This window comes from Urocitellus parryii, chromosome 11, assembly GCF_045843805.1.
Source record: "Urocitellus parryii isolate mUroPar1 chromosome 11, mUroPar1.hap1, whole genome shotgun sequence".
Lineage (NCBI taxonomy): Eukaryota > Metazoa > Chordata > Mammalia > Rodentia > Sciuridae > Urocitellus > Urocitellus parryii.
The window spans coordinates 72699426-72720489 of record NC_135541.1 but is presented as its reverse complement, the minus strand read 5'-3'; the positions used below and the strand labels follow the sequence as shown (position 1 = coordinate 72720489).

At 34.8% G+C, this 21064-nt stretch overlaps 1 protein-coding gene across 6 annotated transcripts in view; it reads right to left on the bottom strand.

The window, feature by feature from the left end:
• The window catches only part of Rpap2 (RNA polymerase II associated protein 2), a 114031-nt gene that overhangs the window by 37605 nt on the left and 55362 nt on the right, over positions 1 to 21064 (bottom strand). For 4 of the 6 annotated variants that reach the window (XR_003302065.2, XM_026403085.2, XM_077803679.1 and 1 more), the window contains one exon: positions 20408 to 20476. Coding sequence is in view for 5 of the 6 variants with exons in the window: in XM_026403085.2 (XP_026258870.2) it covers positions 20408 to 20476 (69 nt within the window). In the remaining variant the exon portion in view is untranslated. Of the gene's footprint in view, positions 1 to 14657; positions 16032 to 20407; positions 20477 to 21064 lie in introns of those variants that run through there. The other 2 variants (XM_026403086.2, XM_026403087.2) reach the window with 2 other exon arrangements.

Sequence of the window (21064 nt, the reverse complement as noted above, 5' to 3'; positions counted from 1 at the left end):
CTGAGATAGGTGAGATACTTTTATTAATAATGGCACAGGTAAATAAAAAACTTAAAAAGATGAGGGTTAAGTGTATGTAGTCTCTTTTTATGAGGTTATACTACCTAATTTTCTCAAGAGTGATTTAGTCTTAACCTATCGGATTTCCTTTTTTTCTTTCTTTCTTGGTGGTGCTGGGATTGAACCCAGGGCCTTGTGAATGCTAGGCAAGCATTCTACCACCTGAGCTATATCCCCAACCCCTTGGGTTTTCTTTTTTAAAATTTTTAAATATTTGGTTTTTAGTTATAGGTGAACACAATAACCTGTATTTTATTTTTATGTGGTGCTGAGGACTGAACCCAGAGCCTCATGTGTGCTAGGTAAGTATTCTACCACTGAGCCACAACCCCAGCGTTGGGTTTCCTTTTAAATAGGTGAAATTCTTGAGGCTTGAGAAAGGGTGAAGAATTTATTTGGAGTCATACTGGTAAGAAAAATGCTAAAAATAGATACCTTTTCCACAAAGGTATCTTGCTTATCTATCAAGTCCTGCGATTCCTTTCTTTTTACATGGCAATGACAATTATCACCTTACTCATATTGTGTCATCTTCTAAAAAATAAAGTGGGATTTTCCCTTCTCTACATGAACAATTCTAAATGATAAAGCATTAAACCAGAATAGCTCTGTCTGCCCAACCATACACTCAAAACTGAAACAAAGGGGTGCTGTGATCAGTAACACAAAGGGTCAAAATGTCATCTATTTTCAGAAAGTTGAGGGCTCACACAAACCCCATTTTGCAAAATGCTTCTCTTAGATACTGAAAATATTGAGGGATTCTTATCTGGCAAATAACTAGAATTTCATATTTAACATTAACTCTTTTTCTACATCATTTGTTTCTTCCTGAGGAAAAAGCAGAAGATTCATTTCCATTAGTGAGTCCTTGAAAACACTTGTCTGTGGCCTCTCTCTTCCTCTTCAAAATAAAATAACACCCACGTGGGCGCACAAAGAATGGACCAAAATTCACCCTGTTGAAGAGCTTTTCCTTTTCCATAAAATGATTGGGCTTGTACTGGGGTTAACTACTTCTGTGTACTTTTCTAAGTTTCTAAGTTTTGTTGTTAATATATTTTAAAAATATTTTTTAGTTGTAAGTGGACACAATACCTTTATTTTATTTTCATGTGGTGCTGAGGATCGAACCCAATGCCTCACATGTACTAGGTGAGCGTACAACCTCTGAGCCACAACCCCAGCCCTGTTGTTAATATTTTTAAGTAGAGTAAACATGGCTTCACCATCTATAAAGAAACAGATATCAAGAAGTCAGAGTTGAGTTTAAAATTCAGACACTTTAAAACTGGTGGTGGGTGACTTTCTAAATCTGAGTGGGATGAGTTTGTTTCCCTTAAAGATGCCAATTTTCTTTCCCAGTTGTTCCTCTTGTGGCCACTGATTCAAACATAAGAAATTACAGTGATTTCCAATTTTGTAAAAAAAAACCTTTGAGATTAATTTGTTGGTCTTTGGTCTTTCTGTGAAGCTGCAGCATGGGCTAGCTACAGGGTGAGGCTCAAGTGACTTTCTTAAGGTCATGTAAGTCAGTAAAGATGAGCAAATAACCCCACAAGTACTTCTACTAGTCTACACGTTTAACCACTAGACCACACTAGCTCACATGTCTGATTCATTTCAAGAGCTTAGCAGATCTTATGATTTTCAAAGGCCCACCTGTTTGTGCTTTTCAAATAAATTTTGAAATCTGTCATTACAAAACAACATGCTAATGAAAACTGACAAGTCTACTGCTTCTAATTCATTCTTTTTCTGTGATAGCCGAGAGGTACCTTCCAACATCAGTAACTAACAAAGACTTCAGAAGAAAGCTGCATACCTTTAATTAAGCAAATCCTGGTAGACATAGCTAAGTCAAATAACTTAGAAGCTTTCCACTTGGCACATCAAATAAGCACCAGAATTAAGACACTAGTTCCTAATTCTTTTTGTATAAATTATAATCACTTGAGGAAGTTAAAAAAACTACTATGGTGGCAGGGGTTGTAGCTCAGTGGTAGAATGCTTGCCTGGCATGTGGGGGGCACAGGGTTCGATTCTCAGCACTGCATATAAATAAATAAAGATCCATTGGCAACTAAAAAAAATATATCTAAAAAAATACTTATGGTTAGGACTCACCAAAAATCAGTTAACTAAAATTTTTGAATTAGCCATCAATATTTTTTAAAGGGCTGGGGATGTGGCTCAAGCAGTAGCATGCTCGCCTGGCATGCGTGCGGCCCGGGTTCGATCCTCAGCACCACATACAAACAAAGATGTTGTGTCCGCCAAAATCTAATAAAAAAAAAAATTAAAAAAATTCTCTCTCTTAAAAAAAATTAAAAAAAATATTTTTTAAAAACTCCCTATAGAATTCTAATGAATAGCAAGTATTAAGAACCCCTAAATTTGAAGGTCAGTTAAAAAATTTTTTTTGAGATGGAATCTTGCTAGGTTGCTCAGGCTGGCCTCAAACTCTTTCGCTCAAGTGATCCTCCTGCCTCAGCCTCCTGAATAGGTTGGGCTATAGGCACATGTCATCAGGCCCTAAACTTTTGATCTGAACAAACTTGTGAAGTTCTAATAATCTATAATAATTGTTACATTGTTGGAAGAATCTGAATAATAAAATATTTTTACATTTAACTATATAACAAAGCAGAAGGTAATTAATACTATTCAAAAGAGATGTCTTATTTGTGGAATTTAAACCAAATGTTTTTTATCTGGCATGGTGTCTTAAGGAAGACTTCTAAGAAGATCATGATGTTGAAGTGGGCCATGAAGGCTAGGTTAGAGAGATACAAAAAGGAATTTCAAGCACAGGCCACAGTGCTATCAAAGGTGACTGTAAGGGGAAACAGTGGACACAAACTAATGATAAATAAGAATAGGATAGGCAGGTTGGAACTACTTCAGAAGGGCCTTGTATTTTGGCAAAATTATGTGGTAGGAGCTGGGAAGGCCCAAGGATTTTTTTTTTTTTTTTGTACTAGGGATCAAACTCAGGGTGCTTAACCACTGAGATACATCCTTAGCCCACACCCCTTTTTTAAAAAAATTTTGAGATAGGGTCCTGCTAAGTTGCTGAGGGTGGCCTTGATCTTACATCCTCCTGAGCCTCCTGAGCCTCTGGGATTACAGGAGTATGCTACCATACCTGACCTGGCACTAGGATTTTGGATTGATTAGAGTTAAGCTTTAGTGAAAAGATTATTATAGCTGAAAGAAGAATGGACTAGTTGAGTGAAGAGAAACTTGGTAAGGAGATCTGTTTAGGAAGCTAATTCAGCAGTCTCAGAAAATAATGAAGGCTTGACGTGAATTAGTAGCAGTAGGAAGAGAGAAAAATGTTTAAAAGAAGTTATAAAGGCAGACTGATTATGGGAAATAAAAGGCAAGAGAAGCATAAGACAGTCAGATTTTAATTATAGGTAATTAGGAAGTTGCAAATGCCACCAAAAGGAATAGGGGGATATCTGAAAGAAAAGTTGAGTTCAATCTCAAATGCCTGAGGAATATCCAGATGGAGATACCCAGCAAAAAGAACAAAGTTTTTGGACCTATAAACTAGGAGAGATATCAGAGTTCAAGATACAATTTTGGGGGGCTGGGGTTGTGGCTCTGTGGTAGAGCACTTGCCTAGTGCGTGTGAGGCCCTGAGTTTGATCCTCAGCACCACATAAAAATAAATAAATAAAAAACAAACATATTGTGTCCAACTACAACTAAAAATAATAATAATAATAATTATTATTTTAAAAAAGGATATAATTCTGGGAAGAGGGGCACAAGAGACACTTGATTGAAATAACCAATTTTCTTCCTAAAGTAACTTCATTATCCTTTACCAATTATGTTTGTTATGATTTCTTGAACTAATCTCTTACATCACTCTTCTGAACCTTCTGCTTCCTTGTCTTAGTTATCCTACCCATCAAAACTACAACCTGAGGGGCTGAAGTTGTAGCTCAGAGGTAGAGTGCTTGACTTATACATGTGAGGCACGGTGTTTGATTCCCGGTACCACATATAAATAAGCAAATAAAAAATAAAGGTCCAGCAACAACTAAAAAAAAAATTATTAAAAACCTGAGATCAATGTTGCAACATACTTTTTTCTCACCTACAACAAGATGGCTGAAAACTACTGGGGTAGGTTTGTGGAAGGAAGAAAAGGAGATCAGGGAATCTATACTATTACTACTATAAACCCATGCTCACTAGCCTCATCTGGACACTTACTGTCATCTGTCAGTTTTTTCTTACCCTTGGTTACCTCCTTTTCTGAATCATCTCAATGACTACCACTATTTTCACTCTCCATACAAGCGTCACCTCTAGAACACAACCTCAAATTCCACTTCATTGAAAAATTAAGTTGTCAGGCATGGTTTAAAAAATTCTCCTCCTACTTCCAAGTGTATCTAATAGCCACACCATTCTTCACTTTTTTCCCCCCTCTGGTCTCGGAAGATGTACTATTTCTCTCCTATTCAAGTTACTTTACCTTCTGTGTCTGATCTCAGTTCTTTATGCACCCTTAGGACCTTGTTTTATTAGGTATTTGTACTCTCCATCCTACCATCAGCTTCAAATTATTTTTCTTTACTAGATCCTTCCCCATGCCCTACAAACATGCTTGTCTCTTTCTAGCCAAAACAAATTGTACTGTTTGATTTTTAACCTCATTACTCAAAAGAAGTCTGTATTCACTGATTCCTCTCCCTTATTTTAAACTGGGACAGGAGGGGGTCATATATATAAAAAGTCTTTCTTTATATACACTCCCCCCTGCCCTACCAGGAAAGACTTTTTTTTTTTTTTTGGGTACCAGGGATTGAACCCAGGGGTGCTTAACCACTGAGTCACATCCCTATCCCTTTTTAGGATGAGACGGGTCTCATTATGTTGCTGAGGCTGGCTTTGAATTTGTGATCCTCCTGCCTCAGTCTCCTGGTTTTTTGGGATCACGGCATGCACCTCTGTGCCCGGCCAAGGTACATATCTTAATGATTACTTTCAATGTATAACCACACAACTAAATGTATAGTAGTTGAAAATTAGTGGCATGGTAATTTTATAGGTTTGGAGAATCTGATTTTGGAGTATATGAAAATGGTTTTAAGTCTTAGTGTTTTAAATGAGCAACATTTTTCTCAGCATTGAAACCAGAGGAAAATAGTTATCACCTGGCAGTTGCTTTGTTCTCCCGAAACACTTTTGCTGTACAGTATGCTACGTTACAACAATTGAAAATCACTATATGAAAAACATAATGTGGGGTTTGAAAAAGTCATTGGAAAAAAAATCAGTAAATAAAATGAAGCTAAAATAGCCCAGAATATTCAGTTTTTATAATGTGATTGATTTCACCAATACAGATATTGTAGGTGTTCACCAAGCAGTCTGTACTAATTTCTCAAATGCTTTTGCTACACTGGGATTTTCAGTATTAAGCTTGTGTATTTTGACATCTCTCTCCTAACACACAATATACTTGATTTATACTAAAATGACAAATAGCTAACTCCCAAATTCTTCATTTAAAATGGCTGCTGGGACAACATAAAATAGTAATATTGAGAACCAGATAATTTCAAGCTTTGTCTTACCCTCTGGTTATTATAATCTGCTTTAAAACTTTGTAAAATTGTTTTAAAAAGGAGCAAAATGGAAGCATTTGCATTTTATCTCCAAGAACCCTATGACTTTACTATAAACTAGAATGATCAAAGTGGGGAAAGAGAAGTCAGAGACAGGAAGAATATTAAGAGGTGTCAAGTGTCTACGATATACAAATTAAATGGAAGTTGTTTTTTTTTTTTTTGGTGGTACTTAGGATTGAACCCAGAGGTTCTCTACCCCTGAGCCATACACCTCCAGCCCTTTTATATTTTGAGACATGGTCTCATTAAGTTGCCAATGCTGGCTTCAAAATCATGATCCTTCTGTCTCAGACTCCCAAGTTTCTCAGAATACAGGTGTGTGCTACCATGACAGCTAAAGGAAAGTGTTTAAAGACAACAAAGAAAGAATACACTTGGGCTGGGGATGTGGCTCAAGCGGTAACTCGCTCGCCTGGCATGCACGGGGCGCTGGGTTCGATCCTTAGCACCACATAAAAAAATAAAATGAAGATGTTGTGTCCATCGAAAAAACTGAAAAATAAACATTAACAAATTCTCTCTCTCTCTCTCTTCTCTCTCTCTTGAAAGAAAGGGTACACTAGATTCAGGATCTTGAATTTAACAAGCACTCTTAATATACTTGGGAATAATAATTTTTCCTCCTTATAACATCATTTAAGCTTCCAAGACTACTTAATAAAACACTTTTGATAAAATTAGTTAAAGAAGAGTTTGCTTCTAGACTGAAAATTTCCATTAGAACCCATTAATATTTGATAAATATTTCCAATTCAATGAACAAATATCAAAACGTAAAACATTTAAAGAATTCTCCAGGACTGTACCTGTGATCATCAGATATATGACTAAAAGATATAGTGCCACATCTATCTACTAGAGATGAATTCCTCTGTAAACAAATTTTTAGTTTATAGAGGCTTAAACAGCAAGTCCATGGAAGATAAAAGAAAAAACATTTGAAATGAAGTTTTTGGATGAAACAAATCTTTTTTTTTTTTAAATAAAAATGTTCATTTATTTAGTAATCACATGATTTAAAGATAATCTCACATTTACAGCTAACTTTGCCATTTGGTAATTTTAAACATTTCAGAAAGTTTTATTTGCAAGAAACAAACACAAAACCAAAACCAAAATGTTAGATATGGTTAAAAGCAGCAATTTTCTTTAGGCTAAATAGTCACTTCTTTATAAGATTACACCAACCCTGGAAAAATATAAATCAATATAGAGGTTGCTTCTGATTGTAATGAAAGTCCTTCCTTCTATTCATAATCATAAGCAGCTTTTTTTTTCTTTTTCACGTGCAATGTAATTTTGCCAGTGTCACCAAATCTTTGTTGAAGGATAATATCAACAATAATTTACCCAAGTTTTTCTCATCCATTCATTTGCTTTATTCCATTCATTTGCCTTATTCAGTGAACAATTACCAAATGCCAAATTGCATGTTTGGCATTAAGGAGATAAAAGTAAATAAGACAATGACCTTAATGCAGGGACATTATGTTTTTATAAGAAAACAATTTCAAATTCACTTTATTTACTATAGACATCTTTCTTCATTTAGCATTGTTTACACATTGTCAAAACACAATATTTGAATGAATGGGCAGTGTCTTATTGTCATATAGAGACATATATGTATATAATTTTTATTTTTGGCAAATGAATTACATGTTTATGTCCCTAAGACTGATTTGTTGGTCATGGAAAATGAAAAGGCCAGGAAGGTAAACATCACTAATGTAGAAAAAAAAATAAAAAGGTCACCAGAATTAAGCATAGAGGTTGTATAGCTCAAGCTTATGCTGCTCGAAATTAATTCTCCAGGGCTGATCATGGTGGTGTAAGGGGAAAGAATCAATCAGAGCCACTAATGAGGAATTAATATGGGTTTTTGGAAGCAGAAATATACAAGTTCTGTTTATTTGCTTATTTATTTATTTTCAGTATTGGGGATTGAACCCAAGGCCCTGTATGTGCAAGGCAAGTGCTCTACTGCCTATGCCACCAGCCTTAGTTCACTCACTTTTGAAATTAAGACTAGGAGGCAAAAATGTCACCAAACAACACTGACATTCAAGGCAAGCAGAGAGAAACATGGAGGAAGCAATGGGAAAAAGACATGGACAAAAGGCATTAAGGAAAAAAATATAAAAGGCATCTGATGACATTCCCAGTCTCTTCACAGGCCACATTCCACAGACACCTTTCACTCTTTTTACCCTGCCAGTCCAGTGTCTCCTTCCCCTCTGATACCAACAAACTCAAGCCTCCTCTATCTTGTGAAGTTTTCTGAAGGTTTATCGTATCCTTTCAGATTATAATCCTTCTCTTTCTTTCATCTTTTGCTAACCATATGAAAAGAGCAGTTAACATTTGCCATACTGTTATGATTAGGATATGAGGTATTCCCCCAAAGCTCATGTTAGACAATGTAGAATGTTCAGAGGTGAAAATGATAAGATTATGAGAGCTGTAACCTAACCAGTGGATCAATCTATTTGATGAATTAATAATTTGAAAGGACTACTGTACTGAGTGGTAACTGCAGGCAGGTAGGCTGTGGCTAGAGGAAGGCATCATTGAGGGTGTGCCTTTGGGGTTTATATTTTGTCCCTGGCACCTAGATCTCTTGTTTCCTGGTTGCCACAAGCTGAGCAGCTTTCCTCTACCATGCCATTCTGCCATGATGTTTTGTCTTACCTTAGGCCGAGAGCAAAGGGAGCTAGCGGACAATGGACTGAATCTCTGAAACCATGAGCTCAAGTAAACTTTTCCTCTTCCAAGTTGTTCTCATTAGGTATTTTGGTCACAGCAATGAAAAGCCAACTAACACATGTCTAGTATCTCAACACTTGTCTACTACAGCAGCCTTTGCAATCTGATTTCCATTATGGAAACTGTAGGTCAACCCACTACAGTTACTTACTTGCCAGAACCACTGTCTTTTTTTCTTTTTCTTTTCTTTTTTTTAAGATAGAGAGAGGAAAGAGAGAGGGAGAGAGAGAAATAATTTTTTAATATTTATTTTTCAGTTTTCAGTGGACACAACATCTTTATTCTATTTTTATGTGGTGCTGAGGATTGAACCCAGCGCCCTGCGCAGGCCAGGCAAGCACGTTACCGCTTGAGCCACATCCCCAGCCCAGAACCACTGTCTTTTGTCAGCCTTTATCCTTATTCAGAGGACAACTTCCTCAGAAAGACAGTTACTACCTTGAACCTCAAATGCACTTTAGATTCCTTGACAGTGTTCTGGTTATATACATTCCTTTCTAATTCACTCTGTGAAGTGATGTACTCATGTTTTGAAGTTAGAATTGAGCCTGTATTCTAGTTTTGACAAGCCTGGAAAAGGTGCTTGTCTTTTCAGAGTCTCTCTTCCTTTGGTAAGTGGAATGAACTGTGAGATATAAATGTAATAATCCACCACACAGTTAGTGTCAAAAAAAAATGTCTGTTTCTAATCTTCCTCCTTCCCCACTTTCTCTGTATTCTCTAGGCATCCCTAGCCTGTGTGTGGTTGTTCTACAAGATTCTGTTTTATCTTGACTCTGAACATTCTCTACCTAGCCATCTCACCCAACCCAATACTTAATCCAAGATCTAGATCTCTGGTTTTCCTTCCATTTGTCAGCTCTTTTTCCACATTTTAAAACTACTTATGGGGGTACCATTTAACTGTTTAATATGCCTGAATATTAAACTGAATGGGAAGAGTCTCAATACTTGCAGAACAGGTGTAACACCAACTGTAACATTTCCAATTAGTTCATCTAACCTACTTCCCTAAAGGCACTAATACCCCCCAGCCATCTACCTTTAATATCTTGAAGTTGTCTTTGATTCCTTCTCCATTGCTAAACCTTGTAGATTTTTAGAGCTATAATGTCTCTCTCCTCATTTCTTTCCCTTTTCTTTTTCGCTATAATTCCTTTAGTTCATCACCTCATTGTTTTTGTTTAACTAGATAATTACTAGCAGTGGCTTTGGGAAAATCAATTCCATAAATTGTGGGGAGAAAATGCAGAATGCAAGGGATTAATAAAAAGCACTGGAACCACTTAGAGCAGATGAGCGATTCTAGATATTTGAAAGGTAAGTAGATGATAGTCTGAGGTGACGGACAAAGGATAGGTGTGTTTATCTGTTTTGCTTTTTTAAAAATGTTTTTTAGTTGTACATGGACACAATATCTTTATTTATTTATTTATTTATTTATTTATTTATTTATTTATTTATTTATATTTGGTGTTGAGGATGGAACCAAGTGCCTCACACATTCGAGGCAAGTGCTCTACCACAGAGCTACAACCCCAGCCCTATCTGTTTTGATTTTTAAAGAGAATGAACACATATAGGCAGGTAGGAAAGAAGGAGTCAACAAAGAGCAAGAACTGATAGCTTCCAAACTATTCTCATCCATTTATTCACTCATTCTCTTTCAGATATTTTTGTAACTCGGTGATGTTCTAGGCAAAATGCTAAATATTAGGTTTATAATGGTGGGTAAAATCTGACATAGAACCAGCACCTAAAAATCTTTAAGTCAAGTGAAGTAGGCAAACATTAATCAAGTAATCACATGATTGAACAGAAATCAGAAAAACTGCTAGGAAGAAGTATATGGTGTTATGAGAGCCTCTTTATAGAGACAGTTGATCCAGTCAGGGAAGTAAGGAAGTTTCTTGAGGAGAAAGTTCCTTAAGTTCTGAATGATGAAAGGGAATTAATTAATGAAGGGAAGAGAGCAAAAAAAGAACTGAATTCATGTCCTATTCTGGGAGAATATGATGAGAAAATTATGAAAGAAGATCAGAGAGGCAGGAATGAGGAGAACGAGGTAGAGAGTCTGGAGAAATAAATAGGGCCTAGGCCAAGCAGGGCCATGTAGACCACAATAAGAGGTTTTACTTTAAGAGTAATTAAAAGTCTCTGAAGGCTGGTGCAATGTGGAAGAGAAGATCAATTTTGATTCCAGATCTCTGCAAGACTAATCTTCCTAAAGTACAAGTTTTATGATGTTACTTGCTCAAATTTAAATGATTTTTATTCCTCCTGAATTGAGTTTACCTGCCATTAAAAAAATCTTTCTCATAATAAACCCAACCTTTCTTTCTAGTTAACTTGTACTCTTGACTATATCTCTTTTTGCTTTTTTTGAGCTATAAGTGCTTCCTAGGATGCACTTATCTATTCATTCTACTTCTTGAAATCTTGTTTTTTGAATCCACAATAGCCCACTTCTATAAAATATTTTTATAATCTGAACTGAGATTTGAAGCCCCATAAGAATTTGTGCTTTTTTGGCATTTAACACATTCAATTTTTTATTGTAATGCTTGTGTACAAGTCAATCTCCTCCTTTACACAACCTCCAGGAAGCTATAAAGTCTATGAGGACAGAGGATTTGTGTAACCTCTGCATCCCTTATAGGATCTAAGATAGTCTAACCCATAGTGGTACTCAAAAGATATTTGTTGGCTATTTTTTTAGTCCGGTTTCTAAACATTTAAAAAATTTTCATCATTGTATAGGTGGCTGCTTCTACACTGATTTCCAGTTATGATGCTATAGCAAAGTATGAATTTCCTAATTTCAAGGTATACATGGGTTCTACTCACACTGGTTTTCATGCATGACATTAAAGACAAAAAAATGTACAAATAAACTCTTCAGAAGAAAAATCAGGGCTTCAAGTAATGTATCTATCTCTTCTTTTTATAGTACTATATCAGAGAAGAAACTCAGGTTACTTTAGAGTACCTGGATCAAAGAAGTTGTATCAGTGAACACTTAGCATCAGTGGGGCAGGGGGAAAGTAAGGAGTAAAAATGGGAAAAAAAAAAAAAAGAATAAATTGGAAGAGGTAAAAGGCTCACAGATATAGTGGGGATTCTGTAAGCAAAATGGAGTTTTAAAACACATTTTAACCTTTTAAAAAATCAACTTGCCACCTTTAGTATTATGTTGAAGTAACATACCACTCTACTATTTCCTTTTGCATTCAGAGAACATTCTCATCTTTGATACTGATAAAAATGTCATGTCAACTAAAGTCTTCAGTACAGACTAAAGGAATCTTGGGGATGTTCCTCTCATTTAATTAAAAGTGCACTATGTACTCCTTCTACAGAGTGAGCAGACATATCATTTAAATCTATTTTTTTTTTTTTGGTCAAGCTTATTAAGAAACCTAACAAAGTAAACACTTGGGCAATGTCACCATGAATTTCTATGACAAAATTAAACTGTTTCCTATGTTAAAAATACCCATTTTCATTATCCCTCTTGATATAGTGCATCAAAACTCTCTCTTAACTGGGTGCAATTATGAGCACCTGGGAGGATGAAGCAGGAGGATCACTTGAATCCAAGAGTTTAAGGCTAGCCTGGGCTACACACTGAGACTTTGTCTCATTAAAAAAAAAAAAAAGGAGAGAGAGAATAGTTTCTTACTTGGAACATCTTATAGTTGAATTTGCACTGCCAAGTTGACTTAATCTTGATTTAGTCCAATCCCTCACAATGCCAATGTAAAATATGAGGTTACATAATTTGTGCAAGGCTACACTGCTTGTTACAGATAAAAACAGGATATTATCCAGAATGAGTGTGAGTTTTAGGGTTTTATGAGATCCATATACAAGTTAAAGATTGTCTTTGGGGTAAGGAAATTAAATTTTTTAAAAACCCTCTGTTAAATAAAAATTAATTATACAAATGAAAATTGCCATTATTTTTATCATAGGCACAAAGCTAAAGACCCAAAATTTCAAAAACCAACAGGCATGTAAGGCTACTAAGGACTTCCATGAGAAACAAAGAAAGAAGACAAGAATATACACTGAAGAAGGATGTCATTATAGGTTTTCTAGTTCAGAACTATTATCTAGAAAACAAAGATAAAAACTTTGATTATGACAGCCAAATAAAATAAAATGTTTTTCTTATAACATATGGCTTATGCCCTGATTATGTTTGCATTTAATGCTTTAGGATTACCTATTAATAAGGAAGCAGGGATGCTTTCCATTGATATTTCTAATTCAAAGGAACAAGTTCTTTGTAAATCACTTTGTAGTGATATATTACATGTATGTTTATTTAAGGGGCTGGGTGGTAGTGACTTTAAAACTTTATATCTAAATCCTGTTTGTAACAAGTTTATAGAGCAGCTTCGTAGAGTATTGGAAAAAACTTTTCATAATTGTTGCTATGTGGCAGTTCTCTTAGAATAGTGGATCTAGTCCCTCTCAATCCCAAATGCTGTAAAATTTCAGCAGAATGAACTGGGGAGGTCCACACACAATGACTGTAACATTCTTACAGTGCCGTCAACAGTAACTGTAAATCTCATGCTTCCTAGCTTCTGGTGAGCTCAGTCATATGTAAAGATGGCACTGATAGATATACGGACTAGCCCCTGAAATTGAGGTCATCATTGGTGAGGGCTAACTGCTGTTGGCTGCTCTTATTACCTACCACTGCTGCAGCTGCTTGGGATGGACAAAATGGAGAGCACATCTTTTGGCTAGTGCAGAGGATGGAACCCCAGCTCTTGAACACTGGTGACTTTTAATATGGATTAAGGCTTGAGGGGACTCTCAACTATTTATGAATTAAAATAAAATGAACATTATACATTTTCCAGGGATAACAGGGGGAAAATCATTGTAGAAGGTAGGCTTTGATAAAAAATTAAAACTATTATTTCTTTAGAAAGCATCTGAGTCCTACCTACAAAGTGCTGCTGGTTGAAGGTAAAGATATTTCAGTTAAAAAAAAAGTGTTTTCTTATATAAACTCAGTAATTAGTTTGGGAGGGATATAGAAATATATAAGCAAACAAACAAAAAAGGCATTTTTTGGATACTGAGGAATCCAAAGGAAATACCACTAGGTACTGCTGAGATATTATTTATGTAGTCTTAAATTCAAAACTATGAGCTGGGGCATGGTGGCACATACCTGTAATCTCAGCAACTAGGCAGGCTGCCTCAGCAACTTAGCAAGGCTCTAAGCAACTTAGTAAGACCCTGTCTCAAAATAAAAAATAAAAAGGGTTGGGGATGTGGCTCTGTGGTTCAGCACTCCTGGGTTCAATTCGCAGTACTAAAATAGATAAATAACTTTAACACTATGACTTTTTTCTTTTTTTGGCTTAAAGGTACTCATTTTACATATGTTACAGAAACTTTTAGAACATAAGAAATTGATGAAGGTCTAAAATCAATTAGAAGAGAAATATTTAAGTTTGGGGAAAAGTGTATATATAAAACCCTAAAATCACAAGTGAGTGTAAGATGAGATGACTTTTACAGTTCAATCTCTGGAGTCCTAATACACAGCTTGTGGAAATGTAGAATGCTGAAGAAAACAGTTTGGTAGTTCCTCCAAATGTTAAATATAAATTGGGCACGTGGCACATGTCTGTAACCCCAGTGACTAGGGAGACTGAAGCAGAAGGATCTCAAATTCAAGGCCAGCCTGGGTAACTTAGTGAGATGGTGTCTTAAAAAAAAAAAAAATGGCAAGGGATATAGTTCATTGGTAAAGTGCCACTGGGGTATGGAGGTTGGTGTGTGTGTGTGTGTGTGTGTGTGTGTGTGACTAAATACAGAGTTATCATATGATCCAACAATTCCACACCAAGATAAATACCCTATATGATCTGAAAATATGTTCACAGAAAAAAATCTGAACACGAATGTTTTAACACCATTATCCATAACTGCCCCAAAGTGGAAATAACCCAAATGACCATCACTGATGAGTGGGTAAACCAATGTGGTATATCCATACAATGGAATATTATCTAGTCATAAAAAGAGATGAAGTACTATTATTTGCTATACTATGAACAAAAACCTTGGAAATGTGTTAAGTGAAAGAAGCCAGGCACAAAAGAGCATGGATTATAGAATTCCATTTATATAAAATGTTCAGAATAGGAAAGTCCACAGAGATAGAGAGTGAGTGGTAACTTGTCAGAGGATGGGAGAAAGGGAAACTGGAACTCATCTGATACAAAGATTCCTTTTGGAATGATAGAAAATGTTTTGTTATTAGATAGCACTGAATACACAATACAATGAATTTACTAAAAACCAGTTGAACCATATACAATAAAATGGTAAATTTTGTTTTAATAAAATTCAATTATGAGATTCCATAAATATAAGAAACTATAAAACATAATTTTAATTATCTTTTAGTATGGTCTCAAATACCCCAAATTAAATTTAGAATATTAAAAGAAAGACTTACGAAGACTCCTAAGAACCAATAAATTTCTAAGGAACCACCTCTTTATTTTTTCATGGTATGTTCACAAATTTTATGAGGAAATTAGTGATGGGCAGCCTTTAAAAAAATAGCATGCTGAAGTAAAAAGCCTTAGTCACATCTTTCCATTCATGCCTGGTAGCCCTAGGGAAGGGACTCTCCAGAGTATCTATCTGTATGATGGTTACCGAAAGTGGCTGTCCGTGTCCAGTGATGGCTTTTGTTTAGTGATCATGGTCAACTTGAGTTTGTTTAAATACCATTTCCCAGGACTTACATGCTACTCCCTGAACGACAGGAATACACAAAGCTTTTAGAGGGAATAAACTATTGCACGGTCTCTGCCTAGGAAGCAGGCCACAGTTCACTGGAAACAGCCAGTTCAGATAAATAAAATGAAAGCGGACATTTTTGGAGATAGTCTTGAAAGCTTTCCATTAGAGAGAATCAAGGGCATAAAAGTAGGAATAGATGTATCAATGTTAGACTACTACAAGTCACTTTCCCTCTATCTTTTCTGAGTAATACAAAATAAGTACTCATGTCTTTCATCAGATAATTTAAGTAATTCCCATAGAATGCAACACATCTCTCTCTCCATGGCCACCCATGCCAGAATCAAAAGTAGTAGTCTATTTATAAAGTTTCCATATTAAATTTAGGTGAAAAAAGTTACATTTTAATTACAAGTCCTCTTGAAGAAACTTGATTCCCATTTCTGGCACTCGAGCTACACACAGAGGAACTCAGGCAAGTCAATCTGCTTCTTGATGGCTTCTCTTTGGTTTTGGTCTGGACCTTTCCCTAGATTTTTCAGCACTGGCAATCTCCTCTTCTGTTAACGGCTCAAGAATAATGACAAAGGTCAAAGAACATTGAGGAAGAATAAAAGCAAAGGGAAAAAGGAAAGGAGAGATGGGGGCAGAACTGAGGGGAGGTATCCTGTAGCTATAAAGTCTTCTCAAAATAGCCTGTCAAAATCTCAAAGAAACTATTCTGAATACTGTGACCACAACAAAAAGTGCTTCTTTCCGATACTGTGGGTAAAATGGTAATTATGAGAAATATGAAAAAGAATATATGACACAGTATAACACCACATGATAAAATGCATTTTAGTGTAATTTGTTATTGCATTTTCTAATTTGGTACACAAACACTTCAAAATATACTTTAACAGGTTGTACATAGTATACAGTTACTTAAGTATTTATAGAAAATGATACAGACACACACATAAATACACATTTTAATTAAAAGGCATACATCCAAGACTGTGAAAAGAGCCTAGTATCTTATTAAGGCATATTTAATTGGAAAAACTGATTCAAGTTTGTATTATTTCAACATATTGGCCTTTTCCGGGAATAAAACCTGATATAAGAGTAAAGTATGATAAAGTTTAATTCAACAAAATTAATTGGTTCTTAATAAAAACAGGGTCAATCAATTTTCACTATTACAGATATTCTATTATGTATAATGAATTCTTGAAAATCCTTAATTGTAACATTTACTGAATAAGAATGAGGGAATCAAAAGGAAAGTAATTCCTTCATTGTAAAATAAATGTATACTGCTTAAACTATTTAAATGGTCTATGTATTCCTGGCTACTAGTTAGGGAATATATAGTATAAAGCTAGGGAATATATAGTATAAATATCAATAAATGTTGCAATCACAATAGCCATTCAGATCCCATATAACTAATAAGAAATCTAAATGAAGTGGGAATGAATAATTATGTATTTTCATACATAAATGCATTTCATTGAGCATTTTTTAAATTTATTTTTTAGTTTTTGGTGGACACAACATCTTTATTTTATTTTTATGTGGTGCTGAGGATTGAACCCAGCGCCCCACACATGCCACACGAGCACACTACCGCTTGAGCCACATCCCCAGCCCTTCACTGAGCATTTAATGATCAATTGTACATACTCTATTTGATCAAATTTCTGAGATTATAATGGTATAAAATTCCCACAATTTTACTCCCATAATTGTAATTTATTCTGATAAATTATTTGATGTGGGCCCAAAATTTTTAAAAGTTCATTATATCCCAGTGTCCCATATAGAGGAATAACAAAGTTGTTGTTGCTCAATTAAAGTGTTTATAGGTATACTATATATGGGACATTGGGGCATAATGGGTTTAATGTTAATACATCTGTGAAAGCATAGTGGAAGTCACTAGGAAAAGATGATGTGCTACAGAAATAGGTTATTTACTCTGAAGAAAATTCAGGCCCCAGCTTTTTCTGTTGCTTTGGACACTCATATTTTAGTCAGAATGTTGATCCATTGGCCCTCCACTAACAAGAGTCAGATTGAAACTACCAAAGCAACATACTGATTACATAGTGTGTGTATATGTATCCTTTTCTAAGTGGATTATATAAATTTTGAAAACAGCTTTCATGCATTAAACATGTTAGTAATCAAAATCTGCAATATGCATATATAAAGAATAATACCATTATTATAGTAGTACTTTTTATGTAAAGTAATTATGTATTCCTCTTCAGTGATTCACAACTACCATTCAATCTTTTTCTTAGGTACAAAGACTTACAAGAATTTTGGTGGGGGGTACTGGGGATTGAACTCAGGAGCACTGAGCCACACCCCCAGCCCTATGTTGTATGTATTTAGAGACAAGGTCTCACTGAGTTGCTTAGTACCTCGCTTTTGCTGAGTCTGGCTTTGTACTTGTGATCCTCCTGCCTCAGCCTCCCAAGCTGCTGGGATTACAGGTGTGCACCCCCACCCCCAAACACTTGGTTTTTAAATATGAATTTAAAAAATGCCTACAAGTTATGATAAAAAGGATTCCATTGGAAATTTACAAGTAGATATGAAGGTTTTCTGAATCATACTTTTTTTTTAAAGAGATATTCGTTTGTATGCTATATTCAGTCTTAGTGGCAATAAGTAAGGATAAAAAGGGTGAATCCTGCACAAATATATGTCTCTTTAGGTGTTTAAAGTCTCCATATTTTTCACCATCAGGCTTTTATCCAATGCTGGCCCTTATGCCTGCTTTTTCTTTTCCCAATGACAAATGTTACCTTCTCTAAAAAGTAAACTGTTGCTGGGGGTGTAGATTAGTGGTAGAATAGCATGTGTGAGGTCCTGGGTTTAATTCCCAGCATGGCAAAAAAAAAAAAAAAAAAGTGTTAACTGTTGGAAGAAAAGAAGGGTGGAAATATAAATTAATATGTTTTAATTTTTTCTCTAACTAGTATACCAATAGACACCACAAAAGAGTGATAAAAGGACAAAGTTGTGGATAACAAGAGCTATCAGCTGAACCATAGGTTCCCTGGAGGAAGGAAAAAATGAAGAGCTAAAAGGGACTTTCTGAAAAAATAAAAAATAAGAAATAAAACAATACGGGAAGGAGATAGAAGTCTTAGAAGCTGATGATCAAATAATAAAGAGATTCAGTTAGAATCTGAAGATACAAAATGTGCAAACATAGAACGAAAAGTAATTTTAAGGCGGGCGTGAGGTGTGAGAGAATTATGAGAAAAGAAGATTTCAAAAGCAAAAACCTAGGAAGTACCATCTGCTTTGGTACCTATAGTGACCAAAGATTTAAAAAGAAGTCATAAAGGCCTAAACTGGAAAGAATTTTAGTAGTCCAGGAATTAAAAGGCTCAATGATTAGGAAAAAAGTAGTTAGATCTCGCTGTAGGGGTTAGGATATATTAACGAAAGAGAAGGTGAATGACAAAACAGTGTTTAACTAATACTTCAGTATCTACTGCACACATAAAACAAGCAATAAACCTAAGATGTATACAGTTTGTTTCTTGAATTCAACTAAGCTGTTATTTTTTATGGGTCACTGACCCTTGAAATAAGAGGTTCCCTATTACATTAAAAGTTAGGGAAGTCAAATAGTGCATAAAAGGACTAGCAAAGCTTTTAATATTTTGTGCCACATGGTACCTCTATTAAAATCAAACATTGGAGGCTTATTTTTATACAGAATAATTATATGAATTTAATGTAGCTTTCATTATTTCATTTTCTTTACGTTTTTGTTCCTTGTTATACATTTTGGAGATGTGACAATAATTTTGTACAAAAAAAAGTAGGACCTATCATGTCCTTAGTAAGCAGCTGTTCATGAAGATAATATTTCCAGTCACTAGATTAGGAAGCAAGATTCTGAGATTACGGCTGGGCCTAAGCCTCTAACTTGTCAACCAAAAGTTACTTCCTCTTTAGTATAATGAATTGCAGAAGTACAGTTAAACAGTTGTCTATGAGGGTTTATGAGCAGGCATATGATATGGCTGGTAAGCAGAGATACTGGGATTTTCTCTGCCAGTGACCAAAATATTTACACATTTCATAAAGTAGAAAGAACTTTCTAAAAAATTAATAAGATCTGTTTCACAAATTACCAATTCAACTGGAACACTGAATAGTAGAAATGACAAAAGATTTGTTCTTATGGTTGATAAAAAATTTATATCGGGGCATTCAAGTAAAGTTATTTTCTGTGTTCTGATTTAATGAATCATGTGAGTTGTATCTGGTTGGGTGACACAGATTCTGGTTCACTGAAGCCTACTCTAATGCTTCCCAGCATAGCCTTTCTTGGGACAGTGAAGCCAGAATAACATGTCAGACTGAAGTAATATCAAAGAAAGAGAAAGCAGGGCTGGAAATGCTATGAGGTTGACTCATAACACTTCCTGACCTGTGAATGTCCAGTAAGTTTTTGATGTCCTATGGGCTTTGATGACCTAACAAGCACCAGGCAGCAACAGTAATGCAGTAATGAATGGTCCTCAAAAGATTTTTACAATTCAAGCTGAAAAACACTACACTTATTAGACGGTTTTAACTTGATTTAAAAACAGTCTTAGAAACCACAAGTGGCTTTCTAAAAGGTGAATGAGTATTAAATGTTTTATATATGCTGTATAGTAAGCATTTAGTTTCTTTAAATTTGTTAGATTTTAAAATACACATCAATTTGGGAAAAAAAAATCTTTTCTGATGCTATTAAAGTATGTTGAAATAGCATGAGATAAAAATACAGATGTAAAATCATGATGCTCATTCAGTATTAATAAAATGGATTATTGAAAATGAAACTAAAGAACTATTCTGTATTTATTCCACATGGATATGTTCTTCTTTCAAAAGATAATAGTATTTGTGAAGAACAGAGTCCTCAGAAGGAAAGATAAAAAGTATAAAGAGAATGATTATAGCTTATCAAAATATGGTATATCACTTTACATGAAAACTATTTTATCCTATAAGAAAAATAAGGCACAAAATAGAGATTTAACATTTTTCCAAGGCAGTTTATCAAATTAGTATATACCTTTGTTTTTCACTAATCAAAATTTATAGTTAAAATCTGAAAGAGTACTTACGATGACAGCAACACCACAGCAATTAAAGTCCATTCCACAGGTTTGTGTATTATATTTCTATTTGTTAATCTAAAAGACAGTAAGAAAAAATTTACTCAAATATTTTTATATTTAAATTCGTAAACCCTTTATTTCTGGATAAAATCAAACTTCTTATGTGTCAAAGAAGTACTTTTTCAGCATCTGATAATAACCATCTCAAAAAGAAGTGTTCTAGCCCACTTTTATATATTAATAACAACAATACTGTTAGACAATATGGGAATACAAGAACAATCATGGGAACTAAATTGCATGGTTTATTAAGATACACACACCCTGTAACAATATCTTCTATGCTTTCCCCCTATTGAACATTTTATTAAAGCTAAAAAGTAATTCCTCATTTAAATTTTAAGGTTTTGACAACCTTTCCATCTTGTATTAGTTTAGAGCTGGCAATTAATGCCGTAATTTAGAATTTACAGAAATGAGAGTTGGCTTAATAAACTGCAAGAATAGGTCTTAAAGAAAACTTAAGTTTTAAAAAATATTGAGTAAATTCTATCCTTGATGATAATAAAATATTAGTCTTTGTTAGTAATAAAATATTCTGGAGTCATCTTAGTTTCTCAGGAAACATTTAGATATATATCACTAAAAATTAAAAAATGATAA